Below are 20,289 nucleotides of genomic sequence, written 5' to 3'. Positions count from 1 at the left end.
GGGAGACGCGACCCCCGTGAGCACCCTCTGCTCTGGGCCCTGTGGAAGCGGGAGCGCTCACGGTGAAAGGCGACCGTGAAACGGAACGGACGTGCGGGTCAGTTACGAGAAGCGCGGGGAAAAGCAAGCCTGCCGGAGAAGACGGCGGCCAGGGACAGCAGGCGGCCCGGGGGAAGAGGAGCCAAGCCGTGAGCCAAGCCGGGAAAGCCGGCAGCCCACTCCCACGTTGACTTACATCATGAAAACCAAGGGGCTAGAGCTCTGCCCACCTCGGGGCTTTTATTTCATGGATCCAGGTGGGGAGAGAGGTCTGGAAAGGTCACCTCGGTGTGTGCCCCAGGCCAGACCCGGCCAAATGGATGCCAAGAGAATGGAGTTCCTTACACTCGCTTCCCAAGTCCGCGTGGTCAGCCTTCCGGACACACCGGCTGGAGCTGAGGCAGCAGAGGAACGCCGTGGGCTCGACGTCCCGGCCGCAGGACTGGGGGAACAGCCCGGGGCTTGGGGAGCAGCCTGAGCCGCGTACCTATCGCTTCCCACCTGCTTCCCAAGAGCTTGGCGCGGTGAGCCGGTCAGCGCCGGTCAGAGCCGGTCAGGAAACATCCATTTCAAAGGCAACCTTAGTCTCTTGGCACCTCTGTGCGTTCATTTCCTCCATTTGTGGCTTTTTGTCATTACCAAGGGAAACTTTTCCCAGATTCTGGGGCCAACGAAATTCGCCCACAGCATGTTGAAGGCCCCTTCTTCCTACTAGACAGTATTTTCAGAGATCAACCTGGAACCGGGGTCAGAGGTTTCAGTTCAAATCTCAGGTCTACCCTGGACTCTGGATAAATCACGCCAGTCCCTCTGAGACTTGGTTTTAGCTTTAATGTAAAGATGACCAGCCAGATGCTGGTGGCTCACACCTGAAACCCTAGCTACTTGGGAGGCTGAGATCTGAAGACCATGGTTTGAAGCCAGTCCAGGCAGGAAAGTCTGCAAGACCCGTAGCTCCAAGTAACCAACAGAAAACCAGACGTGAAACTGGCTCAAAGTGGTACTCAGGGACAGTGGCAAGGTACTGAGTTCAAGGCCACACTGGTCTTGCAGAGTTGTGAGGTCCTAACAAGGAAATGCATGTAAACTGCCCAGAACCACACAACCAATGGGTTATCCAAGACCAACAGAAGGATACAGACAGACAAGCCCCCAGAGTGCTGTTAGCTGTGATGATAGAAGCATAGTGGTTCTGGAAGAGATGTTGAAATGAATTGTGGGGCAGGAGACAGTAGACTGCTTGATGCTTTAGAGAAGGGCTTGGGGCTGTAGACATGGCTTCAGAGGGAGAGGACTGCCCAGCAAGCAAGAGGTCCTGAGTTCAAACCCCAGCACCTCCAGAGGGATTAAAAAAAAAAAAAAAAGGAGAGGGTTTAGTGCAATAGAGAGAAAGGAGGAGGATTTCCTAGCTGAGACGACATTTCTTTCCAGCCTTTGCCAGGAAAAGGAATTATAAAGTATCAAGCGTCTAGTTTCCCAAACGTATCTCTTGAAGAATCTAGCTGAAGTTTATGGCTCAGGGGTTAAAATGGTAAGGCCCTCATGGCATTGCTGGCGAGCTTTCAAGTGACGCACTTGCTACTAGCCCATCCAAGTTGGGGTGGTGGTTCTAAGAGTTGGGGAGGCCTTCTCTGGGGCAAAGATGCTTGAGCTGAGAGCTAACTAACGAGGAAAACTCGATTAAGCTGGGCACTGTGACTCAATCTTGTAATTCCAGCTCTTCAGGGGGCTGAGTTCTAGGGATATGGGTTAGAGGCTAGCCTGGGCATAAAAGTCCAAGAGACTTATCTTTGACTGATCAACACAAAGCTGAGAGTAGATCTGTGGCTCAAGTGGTAGAATGACAGCCTTGAGCAGCAAGTCTAGGGGTTAGTGTCCAGGCCTTGGTTCAAGCCCCAGGACTGTCACAGAAAGTAAATCTTGATTTACAGCCTTCTAGCTGTCTGTGACTCATACCTGTTATCCTAGCTACTCAGGAGGCAGAGATCTAAGGACCACAGTTCAAAGCTAGCCTAGGCAGGAAAGTCCACGAGACTTGTATCTCCAATTAATCACTAGCAAAGCTGAAAGTAGAGCTGTGGCCCAGGTGGCAAGAGCACTAGCCTCAAACAAAAAACGCTCAGGGACAGCTCAAGCCCCAAGACCTGCGTGTGCACACACTCACATGCAGCCTTCTAGTCACAGGAGCCAGATTGTGCAAAGGCCCTGTAACACCAGAAGAGCTGAAAGAAGACCAAGTAGCCGGAATGCAGACTTTGAGGAAAGAAGCGAAATGGGCTGCAGAGAGCATGTGACCACTCACACAAGACCACCCGTGAGGTGTTCAGTGTACTCACTGTTCAAGGTGGGGGGAGGGGGACACACAACACACAATCAGACCTTCAATTTGAGAGGATCATTCCATCCACACCAAAATAACAGGTGGGAGAGGAGGTGGAAACAAAGAGGATGTAGAACACCAGTTGGGAACTAAGATGCTACAGTAGCACTCCGTGGAAGTGGTAAGGACGGATGCAGAGAAGCAGAGTATCAGAACGACACAGAAAATGGTTAGGATTTTGTACGGGACTCTGGGCATCTCACCACAAGTGGGGGATAAGGAGGTGGGTAGAGAAGGTAACATTCGAAGACAAGCAGGTTAGAGAAGGGAACGCGAGTTTGGTCTTGGTCAAGGCAGGTCGAGGCCCCTAGGAGACATCCGAGGCACGCTCAGGAGAAAGCTGCAGATGTGTGCGGAGGAGCCAGCTGTTGTATTGGTGTTGGTGGTCACGGAAGCCTGGATGAGGCCAGAGCAGGGCCGAGGACCGAGTCTCGGGATTGCAGACTGCAGTGGAGAGGACCAGGAGGGTATGAGCCCGCCCTGAGGAAAAGGATCAGAGGAAAGAGAACCTCAGGAATGTGGGACTTAGCTACCAGGAGGCCTGAGAAGAGGTGGCCAGCAGTGCCAAGTGATGAAAAGCAGTGGGGTTTCAAGAGTGTGGTCAGGATGAGGCCCGAGAGCTGGAAGGCTGGGGGGCTATGCCGGCTCCCCACGTGAATAAGCCCTCTGCCTGCCCCCAAGTAACTTCCTCCAAGGTGGCCTTGTCCATCCTGTTATCTCCAAAGCCTAACACAAGGCCTGGAGCATAGGAAGAACCTTCCTCAAGTTGACACGAAGGACGGTGGGTGGGTGGGTGAGCGAATGAAGGATGGAGACCTGGGAGCAGAGGAGGAATCCGGCCCTGGTCGGTGCGGCCGGTCGTCCTTCAGCCCTTTTCTCTTTTTACCGCAGTGACTCGCAGACCCTGGGAAGGGACGACCGAGCCCCCACCCCTCCTGCCTCCCTCTGACGAAGAGTCTGGGCCCGGGCTCTGGTGACGTGGAAGGGGAGGAGAGTCTGGAGGAAGGGGAGGGGAAAGCAGCCCCGCGATCGCAGAGACCGAGGAGGCGCCCACGGCGGCGGAGCTGCGGAGCGCGGTCTCTCCGGGCTCCCCGGGCCCCGCACCTGGCGCGCAGCTGGGCCTGAGAACCGCGCATCCTTGTGGTCGGCCCCCGGGGCCGCGGCCGTCGGCAAGCTGGCTCCCCGGGTGGCCACCGGGACCCCCGAGCCCAATGGCGGGGGCGGCAACAAGATCGACAGCTCGGTAGAGATCGCCCCCAGCTCCAACGGAGTAAGTGCCCGCGCCCCGCGGCTGCGCCACCCGCTCCCCGCGCCGCTGGGCCCGCGCGCCCGTGGGCCTGTGCGCCCCGGCGCCCCAGACACGGCGCCCCTGCGCCCCTGCGCCCCGGCTCCCCTGCGCCCCGGCTCCCCTGCGCCCCGGCGCCCCAGACCCGGCCCCGCGCGCCCCTGCGCCCCGGCTCCCCGGCGCCCCAGACCCGGCCCCGCGCGCCCCTGCGCCCCGGCTCCCCAGCGCCCCGGCGCCCCAGACCCGGCCCCGCGCGCCCCTGCGCCCCGGCTCCCCTGCGCCCCGGCCCCGCGCGGCCCCCTCCGTGCCGGGCCTTCCCAGCCCTCCCCTCGCTCTGCAGCGCGCTCCCCCTCTCTGCCCCCCCCCCGCTCTGCAGCGCCCTCCCCTCGCTATGCAGCGCGCTCCCCCCTCCGCCCCCGCGCCCCCGTGCCCTCCCCCGCCCCCCGCGCCCTCCCCTCTGCAGCGCGCTCCCCCCTCTGCCCCGCCCCTCCCCGCAGGTGGGGACCCTCGGCGATGCGGTGCCCGGCGAGCAGCTGCAGGGCGAGCGGGCGCGCGCGGGCGGCGACGGGCTGGGCAGCAGCCTGTCCCTGGCGGTGCCCGCGGGCCCGCTCAGCTTCGAGGCGCTGCTCGCGCAGGTCGGGGCGCTGGGCGGCGGCCAGCAGCTGCAGCTCGGCCTCTGCTGCCTGCCCGTGCTCTTCGTGGCGCTGGGCCTGGCCTCCGACCCCATCTTCACGCTGGCGCCCCCGCTGCACTGCCACTACGGGGCCCTGCCCCCCAACGCCTCCGCCCCCGGCTGGGAGCAGCCCCCCAACGCCAGCGGGCCCCCCGGCGCCGCCCTGGCCGCCAGCGCCGCCAGCCGCCTGGCCACCAGCACCGACCCCGCCTGCAGCGGCTTCGCCCCGCCGGACTTCAACCACTGCCTCAAGGACTGGGACTACAACGGCCTGCCCGTGCTCACCACCAACGCCATCGGCCAGGTGGCCGGGAGGGGGCAGGGGCGGGGCGGGGGAGGGGGCTGGCAGAGCCGGCCGGGCCTCACCCGCGCCCTCTCCCCCTCCCCAGTGGGACCTGGTGTGCGACCTGGGCTGGCAGGTGATCCTGGAGCAGATCCTCTTCATCCTGGGCTTCGCCGCCGGCTACCTGTTCCTGGGCTACCCGGCAGACAGGTGAGGACAGACAGGGCTGGTTGCCCAAGAGAGGGGTGCCGGGGAAACTAGCCCCAACCTCTGGCCGAGCTGCAAGAGGTCAGGAACCACGGGCCCCCCTCGGCGGCCTCCGCCGCACTCCGCCTCCGCAGAGGAATGGCCGCCTCACAGGTGGACCCATAGCTCCATCCCTGCCTCTCGCCTCCAGAGCTCATCTCCAAAGACCACAGTCCCGACAGCCCCAAGCCCCACACACCCCCGCCATAGCCCCGAAGTCCCTAGCGCCCCAACCACCTGCCTTACCACCACTGGGGAGGAACAGACGCGCCTCCTGACTGCCCGGCTTGCTGGCTTCCTTCCTAAAGCCCAGCAGCCACGTTCTCGCTGGCCCGTCAAACTCCACCCATGGCTCGGGCACCGAGCAGTGGCCCGGGCCCCGCAGACCAGTAACTGCCCCCAGGTACAAGCTGCGTGACTCTAGCCTCCGGGATCTGCCGTCAAGAGCGGCCCTCACACATTGCTAAGTCCACCCTCTTGGACCCTCAGAGGTTTCAAAGCCTCCTGGGCCCAAATCCACATTTCTCCCAACCCAGTGCCCTGGTCCCCAAAGAGCAGTCGCTCCCGTGTGTGTCAAACCCCGCCCCGCCCCCCCCATGGCTGCGTTCCTCTGCACACCGTCACTCCTGGCCGCTCCGCTGACCGTCCTCTCGACTTTCAACCCCGGTAGTCTCCAGCTCCCTGGAAATGGACGTAACACCCCGGCTTCCGTGGGCCCCGGGCATCTCAGAATCCAGGAGTCTGGCTCTCTACTATCGGTAGTCATTCACTGCCCGGTAGACACAGGCACCTGAGGGCCGGTGGTTGGTATAAGGTTTGTTAAAGGAGAGCACCGCGTGGTATTCAGGCAGGAGAGAAAAGTTTATTCCCCAACTGCTGGCCTGTGCCTGAGAGAAGGGGCGACCCCCCCCCCCATGCCTTATCAAGGGCAGGGGGGGAGGTATGAAGGGGAGGGGAGGTGGCTCCGTCTAGGTATGCCAGTTACCTGGGTACCGGGCTGAGGCCTTAGGCAGGCGGGGTTTTCTGCACGGTGGGTGTCCTCGCAGGAGCGGGCCTTACAGTTGGAAGTGGGTAGCCCATCTCTGTGTCTTCATTCCTGTAGAACAGTAGCCGCTCCCAAAACTCAGTAATGCAGTCTCTTAAAATTAGCAGCCAGCCCAACCCCTAAGCCCATCCTCCTGGGAAAAAAAAAAACACAAAAAACAGCCTCGTTCCAGTGTATGAGTAGCTTTATTCCGAAGATTCAGCCCCCCTTTATCTCCCTGGATCTTATCCACAAACACCAGTTGCTTGACCCTCACCACTCGGGAACAGGCTCATCTCTCACGGTCTGGACCCCCTGGACTGTAGCTTCGTTTCCGTCCATATGGACTCATCTTCTCACCCCTCAAATCAACGACCGTTCCCAAAGCTGAGTAGTCCACCCTCGCTGGTCAGTCGGTCACCCCACCACCGTGGATTCGTAGGCCTCGTGCCATGGACCATTCGCTCCATCTCTTGGCAAATAGCTTGTCCCGCTGACCACCCTGTGCACCAAAAGGTCTAGGTCTCGGTTCCAATGGCCTCATCGCCCCCGAGTCAACTACTTGCTTTCCTAAGCCCGGTAGCTCTATCCTCGTTGACCGGTGCCGTCCCCACGCAGCAGTGGACAGTGGCCTCGCCTCTACCTATCAGGAGCTACCTCCCACCCCAGCCATCAGTCACCCTCATTTCCTCTGCATAGTCTGAGCAAGACAAGCTCCGCCCCCGGTGACCCACAGTCCTGTCCCCAAGGGTCACCTGCTGCTCAGACGCCCCACACTGCGCCCCACTCCCCTCCGAGGGGTACCTCACAAGGCTCCATGTCCTGGTTTCTGACTCATAGCCCTCTCACCAAGAGTCACTGGTTTGTTCCCTCCCCTTGGGAACAGCCACGCCGCAGTGTCCAGTAGCCAGGCGCCTCTTCCCATCTTTATCAGCAGCCCAGTTCTCCTCCCACACCCTCCCCCTCGTGCCCCCAGGGGGACGAGGGGACGGCTGGGGTGTACCAGCGCCTCCCACAAAGCATCCAGGCGCCCACAGCAGGCCGTCTCTGCAGGTTTGGCCGTCGCGGGACTGTCCTGCTGGCCCTGGGTCTGGTGGGCCCCTGCGGAGTGGGCGGGGCCGCGGCCGGCTCCTCCACGGGCGTCATGGCCCTCCGGTTCCTCCTGGGCTTTCTGCTGGCTGGCGTCGACCTGGGGGTCTACTTGATGCGTGAGTAGCAGCCTGGCGGAGCCTCTGCCTCAGCCCCCACGAGCCCCCATCCCTTCGTTTCTGCGTAGCCAGGCAATTCCCACTGCCCCCTAGAGGTCAGCCCTGTCTTCAGCCTCCACTTCCAGCAGAATCTGTACTGAAGTTTGAACTCGGAGCCTCCTGCTTCTGCTGGGCAGGCTCTAACTTATAATAGCTCAGCTTTCCAAGTAGCTAGGGTTACAGGTGTGAGCCACTGGCACCAAGCTGCCCCTAAATGTCCATAAAGCCCTGAGCTGGGCTTACTGCTGGCAGAGAATTTTTTTTTTTTTTGCCAGTCCTGGGCCTTGCACTCAGGAACTGAGCACTGTCCCTGGCTTCTTTCTGCTCAAGGCTAGCTCTCTGCCACTTGAGCCACAGCGCCGCTTCCAGCTTTTTCTGTTTCTGTGGTGCTGAGGAATCGAACCCAGGGCTTCATGCGTGCAAGGCGAGCTCTCTACTGCTGGGCCACATTCCCAGCCCCCAGAGAATTCTTATTTTAAAAGTAAAACCCTGCTTGGATGAGGTGGCTCAAGCCTGTAATCTCAGCTACTTCGAGACAGAAATTGGGAGAGTCTCAGCTTGAGGGCATCTTAGAGGAAAAAAGAAAGACTTCATCTCAATCAGTAAGCCAGGAATTGCGGGACATGCCTGTGGTCCTAGCTACTTGAGATGCCAATAGACGGAACGATCTGCCCGAAGCTGGCCCAGAGGGCGAAAACAAGAGATCCTACAACAGAGCACAAAAGGACAGGGGGCGTGGATCAAGTGGTAGAGCACCTGCCTAGTAAGGACAAGACAAGGCCCTGAGTTCAAATCCCAGTATCACCAAGGAAAACAAATCCTGGTCAGGTGTGGGGTTGTTTTTTTTTTCTCGTTTTTGGGGGGAGGGGTTGGTGGGAGGCTAAAGCAGAATGATCTGTGTGTGTGTGCGTGTGCGCGCGTGTGCACGTGTGCACTGGGATTTGAACTGAGGGCCAGGGCATGACCCCTTAGCTTTTCACTCAGTGTGGGCACTCTACCGCTTGAGCCACAGCGCCACTCTGACTTAAGATGATCTCAAGTTCAAGGCCAGCCCTGCAAGAGCTGATCTCCGCACTACTCCTTACCAAATAAAATCCTGACAAGCCATTTGACCTTGGACAAGGAGTAGGTCCTATTAAGGTCAAAAGAGACCCAGTGTAAAAGAGCACCCTGCAGCCCCCCCTGGGTTTGAGAGGAGCAGGAGGTGAGCAGCCTCTCCCTCTTGTCTCCCCAAGGTTAGTTTGTGGGCTGGGGTGCTGTCTGTCACTTCGGCTCAGGGCCTGACCTGGCTCTCTGTCCTCCTCCCTCCTCCCCTCTGTCTCTCCCTCCATCTCTCCCTCCACCCCATGTCTCCAGGCCTGGAGCTGTGCGATCCCACGCAGAGGCTGCGGGTGGCCCTGGCAGGGGAGCTGGTCGGGGTGGGAGGGCACTTCCTGTTCCTGGGCCTGGCCCTCGTCTCTAAGGACTGGCGGTTTCTGCAGCGGATGATCACTGCCCCCTGCATCCTCTTCTTGTTCTATGGGTTAGTATCTCCCCCCCCCCCACCCTGCAGCCCGGCCCTTCCCCACCCGCCCCGGCCAGGCCTGCCCCAGCGCCTCCGGGGGTGGGAATGTCCCATCTCTGGATGAGGAGGTGGGACCGGGAGACAAAATGGGAAGAAGGGGGGGGGGTCACTGTGACTCTCCCCCCCCACCCCCAGCTGGCCGGGTCTGTTTCTGGAGTCGGCGCGATGGCTCATAGTGAAGCGGCAGATTGAGGAGGCTCAGTCGGTGCTGAGGATCCTGGCTGAGCGGAACCGGCCCCACGGGCAGATGCTGGGGGAGGAGGCCCAGGAGGCCCTGCAGGGTGAGAGGCGGGCGGGGCTCCCACGGGGAGGACACCTGGGGCGGGGGGGGGGTCCCCCCTCCGTGGGGGGGCGTCTGGGCTCTCAGCTGCCTGTTCTGATAGGCGTTCTCTCTCTCTGTCCCCCCCTTTCTCTTTGGCCTAGAACTGGAGAACACCTGCCCCCTCCCTGCCACATCCGCCTTCTCCTTCGCGTCCCTCCTCAACTACCGCAACCTCTGGAAAAATCTGCTTATCCTGGGTTTCACCAAGTGAGCCGGGGTGTGAGCTGGGGGCGGGGCCGGGGGGGTGGGGGTGGACGGCGCGGGGGTGGGGGGCGGGGGAGGGCGCGGAGGGGGGGCGGGGGGAGGGCTGGGGGAGGGCAGGCGGGGGCGGGGCCGCTGGGAGCCCCGTGCCGTCCCCCGCTCCCCGCCCTCCCGCAGCTTCATCGCGCACGCCCTCCGCCACTGCTACCAGCCGGTGGGGGGCGGCGGCAGCCCGTCGGACTTCTACCTGGGCGCGCTGCTGGCGAGCGGCGCGGCGGCGCTGGCCTGCGTCTTCCTGGGCGTCACCGCGGACCGCTTCGGCCGCCGCGGCGTCCTGCTGCTCTGCGTCACGCTCACGGGCCTCGCCTCGCTCGTGCTGCTGGGCCTGTGGGACTGTGAGCGCCCTCCCTTCCTCGGCGGGGGGCGGGGCGGGGGGCGGGGCGGACCCGGCGGGGGCGGGGCCCCGAGCCAGCGGGGGCGGGGCGGACCCGGAGGGGGGCGGGGCGAGGGGCGGGGAGGACCCGGCGGGGGCGGGGCCCCGAGCCAGCGGGGGCGGGGCGGACCCGGCGGGGCGGACTCGGCGGGGCGGGGCGAGGGGCGGGGCGGACCCGGCGGGGGGCGGGGCGGACCCGGCGGGGGCGGGGCGGACCCGGCGGGGGCGGGGCCCCGAGCCAGCGGGGGCGGGGCGGACCCGGAGGGGGCGGGGCCCCGAGCCGGCGGGGGCGGGGCGGACCCGGCGGGGGGCGGGGCCCCGAGCCAGCGGCCCCGCCCCCCCCATGGCCCGCGGCCCCTCCGCCCCGCAGATCTGAACGAGGCCGCCGTCACCGCCTTCTCCGTGCTGGGGCTCTTCTCCTCCCAGGCGGCCGCCATCCTCAGCACCCTGCTGGCTTGCGAGGTGGTGCCCACCACGGTCCGGTGAGTGCGGGCGGCCGGGCGGGGGCGGGGGGGGGTGGGGGAGGCCCCGCGGGGGGGGAGGGCCCGCTCTCGCTCTCCCTCCCCCTCCCCCCCAGGGGCCGCGGCCTGGGCCTGATCCTGGCCCTCGGGGCGCTCGGAGGGCTGAGCGGCCCGGCCCAGCGGCTGCACATGGGCCACGGCGCGTTCCTGCAGCACGTGGTGCTGGCGGCCTGCGCGCTGCTCTGCATCCTCAGCGTCCTGCTGCTGCCCGAGACCCGGCGCCAGCTGCTGCCCGAGGGGCTGCGCGACGCCGAGCCGGGCCGCCGGCCCTCCCTGCCCCCGCACGCGCCCCCCGGCCGCTGCGACCACGTCCCGCTGCTCGCCCCCCCCCACCCCGCCCTCTGAGCGCCCGGCCGGGAGGCTGCTCCCGACGGGACGGACGGGAAGGCAGTGCGGGGGCCCGGGCGAGGACGGACGGACGGACGGGCGGCCGGGCGGCCCCCCCCCACCCCCCCATGGCTCCCCGGCACCTCACGCCAGCCGCCGCGGAGAGCTCAGAGGCTGCCCCCACCCGCGTCTCCTCCCCGCCCGCTCGCCCGCTCGCGTTCACCTCCCCAGCTAGAGTCAGGGGGCCGGGGGAGACAGTGCCACCCGGTCACCACTGGGTCTGGGCTCCATCCTGTGCCCAAAGACATCCTCCCAGACCTGTCGTCCTTGCTCTGTCATTCTGTTTCAATAAAGACATTTTGAGTAAATGAGCAGATCATAGCCTAGACCTCCCTCCCTTCCTGGGTCCTTCTGTCTCTTGGGCGAGAGCTTCTCGGTGGAGCCCCTTCCTCCCCTGGACTCTGTGCTCAGGGGCCACCTTAGGGGCGCTCCCGCTTACCTACAGCTTGCTCTGCTGCCAGGAGCCACCCTTCAGGGCAGTGCTATCCTTCAGCGAGCGTTGGTGAACATGGGCTTCAGTGCACTCATACAAAACAGGAGTCTGTCAGGGCAGCGGGGGCAGGTTAATGGGAGACTCGCAGTTAGAAGCAGACCTTAGCCTTGAAAGCTCAGGACCTGAGCGGCCGCCCAGTACTGTGGGCAGGAACTGGGACCGGTCTGGTCAGGGTTGGATAAAGTCCAGTGGACATGATCGTCGGGAAACGCCACTGAAGATAGAGTTCTAGCAAGCATGTGACTGTCCAGCATGCGTAACATACCACTCCCACCCTTGTTTTTCTTTGGTGCTGGTACTGGGGCTTGAACTCAGGACCTTACACGTTGGCCCTGCTTTCTTGGTATGGCTGGTGTTTTACCACTTGAGCCATGCTTCCTGTTGGACATTTTACTGGTGAATGGGAGATAGTCTTGAAGACTTTTCCATCCAGACTGGCTTTGAAGGATCTCGCAGGTCTCAGCCGCCTGAGTAGCTAGACTTATAGGCATGAACTACTAACACCCAGCTCCAGCTTTATTTTATACAACTACTAAGAGGGGAAGCAAGACAGCGGTTAGAAGTGGGACTGAATGCTAAGAAACAATGTCATCCAGTATCATACTCTTACAGCTGAAAACCTGAACTCTGAGACAGTAGCTTTCCCAAGATCAAAGGGCTACTGAGCGTGTGGTGAGACCCCAGACCCGGGCTGGCAGTGCGGCGCAGGGCTCGCGTTCTCACTTGCCGTTATTACTCACACTGGTGCTTTACCATTTGAACCACACCTCCACTTCCAGCTTTTGCTGGTTCACTGGAGGTAGTCTGGTGAATTTGTCGGCCCAGGCTGGCTCTAAACCTTGGTCTGCAGGCCGCAGTCTCCTGAGTTGCTAGGGTTATGAGGTGTGCCGCCGCCAGCACCGAGCTTAGTTAGTTATTTATTTATTTAGTGCTGCCACCAGAGCTTGAACTTGAACTCCAGCAGGAGGGAGCTCTCACTGGTCTTATCGCTACTTTTTTTTTTTTTTTTGGCCAGTCCTACTCCGTGAACTCAGGGCCTGAGCGCTGTCCCTGGCTTCTTTTTTGCTCAAGGCTAGCACTCTGCCACTTGAACCACAGCGCCACTTCTGGCCATTTTCTGTATATGTGGTGCTGAGGAATCGAACCCAGCGCCTCATGTATAGGAGGCAAGCACTCTTGCCACTAGGCCATATTCCCAGCCCCCGCTACTTCTTAATCACGTAAGCCACACTTCCCAGTGGCTGTCAATAATAAGCTTCTGTCCTCAAGCCCATACATGGCTCACGCCTGTAATCCTAGCTGCTCAAGAGGCTGAGATCTGAGGATCAAGGTGCAGGAAAGTCTGTGAGACTCTTATCTCCAGTTAACCACCAGAAAACCGGAAGTGGCATTTAAGTGTAGCTGCACCGGGGGAGCGCCAGCCTGGAGCTGAAGAGTTCAGGGACAGCGCCCAGGCCCAGAGTTCAAGCCCCATGACTAACCGAAAAATAAAAATAAAAAAAGAAATCTTCTGGAGAACTCATAAAGACCTTTCTCATGTAATCTTCACAGCCCCCTGAGGTAGCACCTCATTTTTACTTATTCTCAGAAAATGGAAGATTTGAGAAATTAAGGAGCATTTCCATTAAGTGGCAGAGCCAAGACTCGAAGCCAACCAAGCCTTCTGGCCATTCTTCCCCACTCTTTCTGGTTCCTTAAGGGGCAGAGCGGTGGCACATTCTAGAGTGCAGTGTGCATGAAATGTTAGTGTCTTTGTCGACCTTGTAGCTTGGGATAGTGACAAAGCAAGAGCTCCCCCTCCTCGTTGTCTAATGCCAGAGTTCCTATGGTAGTTGAAAAGAGCATTTGTGGCAGGTGCTGGTGGCTCCCATCTCTAGCTGCTCGGGAGGAGATGATCTGTGGATTGCTGTTTGAAGCCAGCCCTGGTTTAAAAAAAAAAAAAAAAAAACAGTAGTGGCTTTTTTGTGGCTCAGGTGCTACAGCCCCATCCTTGAGCAAAAAGCCAAGCAAGAGCAGGAGGCCCTGAGTTCACACACGCACACTCGTATTTTTTTTCCTTTTTGAGACACATCTCATTTTGTACTCTAAGCTAGCCTCAAACTCACTACCAGGCACCAATGGCTCATGCCTATAAGCCTAGCTACTCAGGAGGCTGAGGCTTGAGGATCGCAGTTCAAAGCTAGCCCAGGCAGGCAAGTCCATGAGACTCTTCTCTCTTAATAAACCACCAGAAAGCTGAAAGTAGCACTGTGGCTCAACGTAGTACATAGAGCACTAGCCCTGAGCCAAAAAGCTCAGGGACAGCACCCAGGCCCTGAGTTCAAGCCCCATACACACACACACACACACACACACACACACACACACACACATCACAGTCCTCCCAACTCAGCTTCCAAGGTGCTGGGGTTATAGCATGGACTACATCTGACCAAAACTTGTGCTTTTTTTTTTTTTTTTTTTTGCCAGTCTGAACTCAGGGCCTGAGCACTGTCCCTGGCTTCTTTTTGCTCAAGGCTAGCACTCTACCACTTGAGTCATAGCGCCACTTCCGGCTTTTTTTCTGTATATGTGGTGCTGAGGAATCGAACCCAGGGCTAAGCCAATTCCCAACCCCAAACTTATGCTTTTTTTGAAGCCAGTTTTTATAGACCAGTAACACTGTCCAATATTCTGCAAGGAGTGATATCAAAGAGACATTTCTGTGAACCCACTTGGCTTAACCACAACCAGAAAGCACGGGCAGCTCCCATACTGTAGGCAGGTAAAAGTAGGAGGTTATTTGATTTTTCTCAAGCAAAGAGATAAAGGCAATGTAGGGCTGGGGATATGGCCTAGTGGCAAGAGTGCTCGCCTTGTATACATGAGGCCCTGGGTTCGATTCCCCAGCACCACATATACAGAAAATGGCCAGAAGTGGCGCTGTGGCTCAAGTGGCAGAGTGCTAGCCTTGAGCAAGAAGAAGCCAGGGACAGTGCTCAGGCCCTGAGTCCAAGCCCCAGGACTGGCAAAAAAAAAAAAGGCAATGTAAACAGAGGCATGTAAGAGGCTTCAACGAAGCACAATGAGAGAAAGACTCCCATCCCCACGCAATTCCCAGTGTAGGTGGAGAGCATCCGTGTGAATAGCTGAAATGGCCAACAACCTACTGGACCTGTAACACGAGGAAAAAATGATTCTCAAAGGCTTTTATGGATATGGAGACCATGGCAGGGAGAGGTAATCAACTTATGTGAGGTTATTTAGGAAGTAACAGTAGCCAGAACTTGAAAAGTGACAGCATATAACATTTTTCTTAGATGCCAGATAGGAACTATTTCTAAATGCCATGAAAGTATTACTGTGCAATATCAAGCCCATTAGGTACTCCAGGAAGCTCAAGGATAGCATTCTTAGGCAAATAATAGAAATGCCTACTTTTCTTGACGAGATTGTTCTGACTGAAACACGGGCTTTAGAAATGTTTCAGTTAGATTGACAACTAAGAGATGTATTTTTTTTCCTTTGTGCCATTACCAGGACTTGAACTCGGGCCCTTGCTCTCTGACTCTTGCACACGGCTGGCCTTGAGCCACACTGCTAGCTCGGCGCTTTGGCTGGTTAATTAGAGAGAGAGTCACATGGACTTTTCTACCTTGGCTGGCTCTGAACCATGGTCCTCAGATCTCCGCTCCCTCAGTAGCTAGGATTCCAGGTGTGAACCGCGTGTATCATTGAGGAAGATTAAAAAAGGACATACCCCTAAAGTTCCATGAACTAGCCAGGCACCCCACCTGTAATCCTAGCTACTCAAGAGGCTGAGACCTGGAGGATCGTAGTCCAAAAGTCAAGACGCCTAACTAACTAGCAAAATGCTAGGAGGGAAGGCATGACCAAAGTGATAGAGTATCAGCTGTGAGTAAGCAAAGGAAAAAAAGAGAAAAAACCTCAATGCCCTGAAAACCTGTGCTAGAAACAGAGTCATACGTCATGACAGCCTAAGTCAGCCCAGCCTGGCCACCAGGAAAGCAACGCTTCCTAATGATCTACTGGCCCAGTGGTTAATGAGCTACAAGGCTCGTAGGTAACTAGGCGTTAGGCTTGGCGAGTTCAAATTCAAGGTGTTAGCTAACTCGGTGTCTCATAAAGATCCAGTTTCTGATTCATCTATGGAACTTTCTAGCTGAGTCCTCACGTGACGGAAGGGGACAATTCTTAGGAACCTCTTTTATAAGGGCACTACAGAGTCTTTATGATTTTACCACCACCCAAAGGCCCCAAAGCTCCTAACAAGATCACACTGAGATTTGGTTTGAGTTCTGGAGACACGAGCATTCAGACCGTAGAAGGTTATGCACGGTTATCGTAAGACAAAGCTCCTCACGTATTTGGACTTAACATGAAAAGTCTTGAATTTATGGGGCTGGGAATATGGCCTAGTGGCAAGAGTGCTTGCCTCCTACACATGAAGCTCTGGGTTCGATTCCCCAGCACCACATATATGGAAAACGGCCAGAAGGGGGCGCTGTGGCTCAGGTGGCAGAGTGCTAGACTTGAGCAAGAAGAAGACAGGGACGGTGCTCAGGCCCTGAGTCCAAGGCCCAGGACTGGCCAAAAAAAGAAAAGTCTTGAATTTGACAGGGACCAAGAGCAAGAAAGAAGTAACACAACGCTTTGAGTCGTGACACAATACGGTACACATGGAGAACAGCAAATGGTTTTTATTCTTTTGCTGTGCTGTACGCTGAAGCAATCTGTCAGTGAGCTCCACCTTCGATCTGGCAACTTAACCACCAAGGAAATAAAAGGACACCTATGAAAAGCCGAAGTTAATATCACAGTCAGTGAAGGACAAAGTTTTCCCTGAAGATCAGAAATAGAGATCTGTTCTGGCTGCTGCCGTTCAACACTATTTGACGTTCCAGCTAGGGATATAAAGAGCATGAAAAGGCAGCCAAAGCAGAAAGGAAGTCAGACTCTGCACATGATATCTTATAGAGAATTCTAAGGAACACCAAAAACCTAGCTATTAAAAATAAATTCGGGGGCTGGGAATATGACCTAGTGGCAAGAGTGCTTGCCTCGTATACATGAAGCCCTGGATTCAATTCCCCAGCACCACATGCACAGAAAACAGCCAGAAGTGGCGCTGTGGCTCAAGTGGCAGAGTGCTAGCCTTGAGCAAAAAGAAGCCAGGGACAGTGCTCAGGCCCTGAGTGTAAGCTCCAGGACTGGCAATAAATAAATAAAAATAAAAATAAATTCGCCAGGTACCAGTGGCCCACACCTACAATCCTAGCTATTCAAGAGGCTGAGATGTGAGGATCGTGGTTCAAAGTGAGCCTGGGCAGGAAATCCGTGAGATTCCTCTTTCCAATTAACCACCAGAAAACTGGAAGTGGCGCTGTGGCTCAAAGTGGTAAAGTGTTAGCCTTGAGCAAAAAAATCTTCAGGGACAGCGCTCAGGCCCTGGGATTTTGACGCTGGGCACAGCAGCTCAAGCCTGCCTTGCAGGTAGAGATGGAGCCAGCCTGCGCATAAATGTTCATGAGACTCCATCTCATCCAGTGACACGGGCAAGCACAGGGAGGAAGATTGTAGCCTAGACCAGCCTGGGCTAAAGCAACTAACTCAAAAATGACCAAAGCAAAAAGGAGCTGGGGGGCTGGGGATATGGCCTAGTGGCAAGAGTGCTTGCCCTCGTATACATGAGGCCCTGGGTTCGATTCCCTAGCACCACATATACAGAAAATGGCCAGAAGTGGCGCTGTGGCTCAAGTGGTGGAGTGCTAGCCTTGAGCAAAAGGAAACCAGGGACAGTGCTCAGGCCCTGAGTCCAAGGCCCAGGGACTGGCCAAAAAAAAAGCAAAAGAGCCGGGAGCATAGCTCAAGAGATAGAGCACCGGCCTGGAAAGTGCAAGGCTCTGAGTTCAATCCCAGTACCACCAGAGATGAAATAAATTATGAATACATACATACACACACACACACACACACACACATATATATCTTTACAATAGCAATTATCAACCTAAAATATGAAGTCAAGATTTCCACTTACAACAGCAATTAAAGTAGGAATAAATTTAGCCAAAAAAAAAAGGTACACAAGATATATACACTGAAACTTATAAAATAATTGAGTGGAGCGTTGAGCTCAATGGTAGAGTGCTTGCCTACCATGCTGTAGTCCCAGACTCGGTCCCCAGCACCAAAAGATGGTGAGAGGAAATGGTCCACAGAAATTAAAGATCTAAATAAATGAAAACATCCATGGTTTGGAATATATAATATTGTTAAGATGACAGTACTCCAAACCATAAAAAGCAATGAAAGAAAACAATACTCCTTAACTTATTCTATAGACTCTCTGTCATCCATTTTAAAAACTCCATCTTTTTGGCAGAAATTGTCAACATGATTCTAAAATTCTTTCGAAAATAGAAAAAAAAAACTAAACGGTCAAACAGTTCTTTAAAAAGAAGCATCACACTTCTAGAATCTCACTTCTAAAATCTCAAAACTTACTATAGTGAAGGGTGGTCGAGCCATGAAGATATAGGTCAATAGAATATGTAACTGGCAGTTTGTCAGCTGATTCCCAAGCAGGAGCCAAGATCACTTCATGTAAAAAGCATGGTTTTCTAAACAAACGGTGCTGGGACAATGGGATCCATGAGCAAAACAAGAAAGCCCCGGCTTTCCTATTTTTGTGTACAAAAATTATAAATGGACCAGACCTAAAAGTTTGAAAGCCCAAACTAAACCTTTTTAGGGCTGGAGGTGTGGCTCAAGTGAAGAGTATAGACAGGTCTACCAAGTACAATAAGGTAGAGACAGTAGAGACCAAGTCTGTGAATACTGTATATGTTCTTGATACATTGTATATTGCATATATGTCAACCTGACCTAGACAAGGGATAGAAAAACAGGTCGTAAGTTATCATAAGAAATGTACACACTGCCCTACTATGTAACTGCACCCTCTTTGCACAACACCTTGTAAAAAAATTTATGTCCAATTAAAAAAAAAGAAAAAAAAGAAAAAAAAAAGAATTGTCATCTGCGGAGAAATGGATGGGCCTAGAACAAATTATGTTGTGAGGTGGGCCAAGCTCAGAGAGACCATGTTTTCTCTGGTATGCAGAAGCTAGATCTAAAATACATGGAACATGGTAACTTATGCAGGACTCTAGGGATTCACAGTGAGACCAGAGGATACTCTTAGGAGAGGGACACAAAGGTGCAAGGTCTATGTGCATCTGATCATATACTTACTGAAATGAACTTGAGGAAATGGAAACAAGGTTTCTTTGTTGCTTTTTGTTTTCCTTTTGTCTAGTTTATGTGTCTTTGGGAGGGTAAGGGGCAGCACAAAAATGGAGGGACAAAGGGTAAACAAATGCAGCAATGATACTCACTAGACACTAGGTTGAAAATCAACAATACAATCAATGGGTGGGGAGGGAAAACCTGGGAGAGAGCCGGAAAGGGGCGTCATTGTCCAGAAATGTATTTCAGCTGAGCACCAATGGCTCGTGCCTGTAAACCTAGCTCCTCCGGGAGCTGCGAGCTGAGGATGGTGGCTTGAAGCCGGCCCAGGCAGAGCACTCGCTGAGACTCTCAGCTCCAGTTAACCACTCAAAAACCACAAGTGGCACTGTGGCTCAATTAGAACACACAAAGAAAGGCTCAGGGACAGTGCCTAGTCCCAAGTTCAAGCCCCACAACCAACCAAAAAAAGAAAATGCAAACCTTTACCTGACCTCGGTATCTCCTCTGTGCATCACTTTTTTTTTTTGGGGGGGGGGGGGTGTCAGTCGTGGGGCTTGAACTCTGGCTAAGCCTGGGCTCTGTCCCTGCGCTCTTCAGCTCAAGGCTAGCGCTCTACCGCTTGAGCCACAGCGCCACTTCCAGTTTTCTGGTGGGTAATTGGAGGTAAGTCTCACACTTTCCTGCCCAGGCTGGCTTTGAACCTGGATCAGATCTCAGCTTCCTGAGGATCTGGGATGACAGGCGTGCACCGCCAGTACCTGGATGCAATCACCTTTAACCAAAACCAGAAAGTCCTTAGAGGGGCTGGGAATATGGCCTGGTGGTACAGTGCTTGCCTAGCACGCATGAGGCTCTGGGTTCGATTCCCAAGCACCACATACACAGAAAAAGCCACAAGTGGCGCTGTGGCTCAAGTAGCAGAGTGCTAGTAGCCTTGAGCACAGAGAAGCCAGGGACAGTGCTCAGGCCCTGAGTCCATGCCCCAGGACTGGCAAAAACAAACAAAAAAGTCCTTAGCATGTACTTAGTGATGCCAACACCATGTTTGCACAGGGCCCTTTTGAACAAATGAAGAGTTCCTCGTTGTAAGTAGGAATAGAATGGACTTAAGAACTGACTGAACACAGAAAACCAAAGCCAGAAAAGACATCCACCAAGAACCACTTAGGTGGTTTTAGAGCTATCTGATGCCCCCTAGTGGATGAGACCTGCCCAGCATTAACACATCAGTGTACTTAAGTGTGTGACATCCTAACAGTTAACAGTAAACACTTCACCCAGTCTCTTGCTCATCAGCCTCTGCAGGAATTCTGAGATGTCTAAAGACAGACCTACACAATGCAAGACAGTACAATAACCAAGTGTGTTGGTAGCGAACATTAACCTGCAAATTAAGAGTACAATTTAACTTGGGACATGTTTTGAGGCTTCATGGATACAGAACAAAGCCACTTGTCAAACCAACTAATAGTCATGTATCCAGATCAAAGGAAATCATATAGGAAGCCATCTTAGCTAGTCTGGACTGCAGATGAAGGATAGCCTAGGAAAGAAAGCACTAGACCTTCTCCAAAACAAATTCAGGCAAAGGTCTGGGGGAGGAGGAAGGCACTCGTGGGGGGAGGGGGCTGTGCAAGCACAAGGCACATTCAATACTCAGTAATACAGACAGGGAGCAGAGAGGATCCCCAACACATTGAGAACAAATGAATAAATTAAGTATGCCGAGGTTAAAAGAAACCCTACAGGTAGGGGGGAAAAAAAATCCACTATAACTTGTGCTGGGGAGTAATTAAGACAATGCCACTGGAACTTATGGGAAACCAATCTTTAAAGTGGCTAACCTAACCTCCTTTTGTGAAACTTAAAAGCCAACTTTGTAAAGCCCTAAAAAAAAGTAATAAATAAAAAGCAGGGCGCCAGTGGTTCGCATCTGC

General features: G+C 55.7%; 1 protein-coding gene across 1 annotated transcript; it reads left to right on the top strand.

Moving 5' to 3' along the window:
• The first annotated feature begins 3,220 nt into the window (after positions 1 to 3,220).
• Positions 3,221 to 10,637, top strand: Slc22a17 (solute carrier family 22 member 17). The gene is made up of 11 exons (XM_048362874.1): positions 3,221 to 3,267; positions 3,374 to 3,689; positions 4,202 to 4,681; positions 4,767 to 4,870; positions 6,984 to 7,138; positions 8,534 to 8,699; positions 8,877 to 9,022; positions 9,165 to 9,270; positions 9,442 to 9,659; positions 10,068 to 10,179; positions 10,275 to 10,637. The coding sequence occupies exons 1-11, from the start codon at positions 3,221 to 3,223 to the stop codon at positions 10,561 to 10,563; spliced, it is 2,139 nt and encodes a 712-aa protein (XP_048218831.1). The 3' UTR covers positions 10,564 to 10,637.
• Positions 10,638 to 20,289: the final 9,652 nt, after the last annotated feature.

Source organism: Perognathus longimembris, chromosome 14, assembly GCF_023159225.1.
Source record: "Perognathus longimembris pacificus isolate PPM17 chromosome 14, ASM2315922v1, whole genome shotgun sequence".
In the NCBI taxonomy this organism is placed as follows: domain Eukaryota; kingdom Metazoa; phylum Chordata; class Mammalia; order Rodentia; family Heteromyidae; genus Perognathus; species Perognathus longimembris.
The sequence above is the reverse complement of the archived record's forward strand: the minus strand, read 5'-3'. Positions and strand labels throughout refer to the sequence as shown.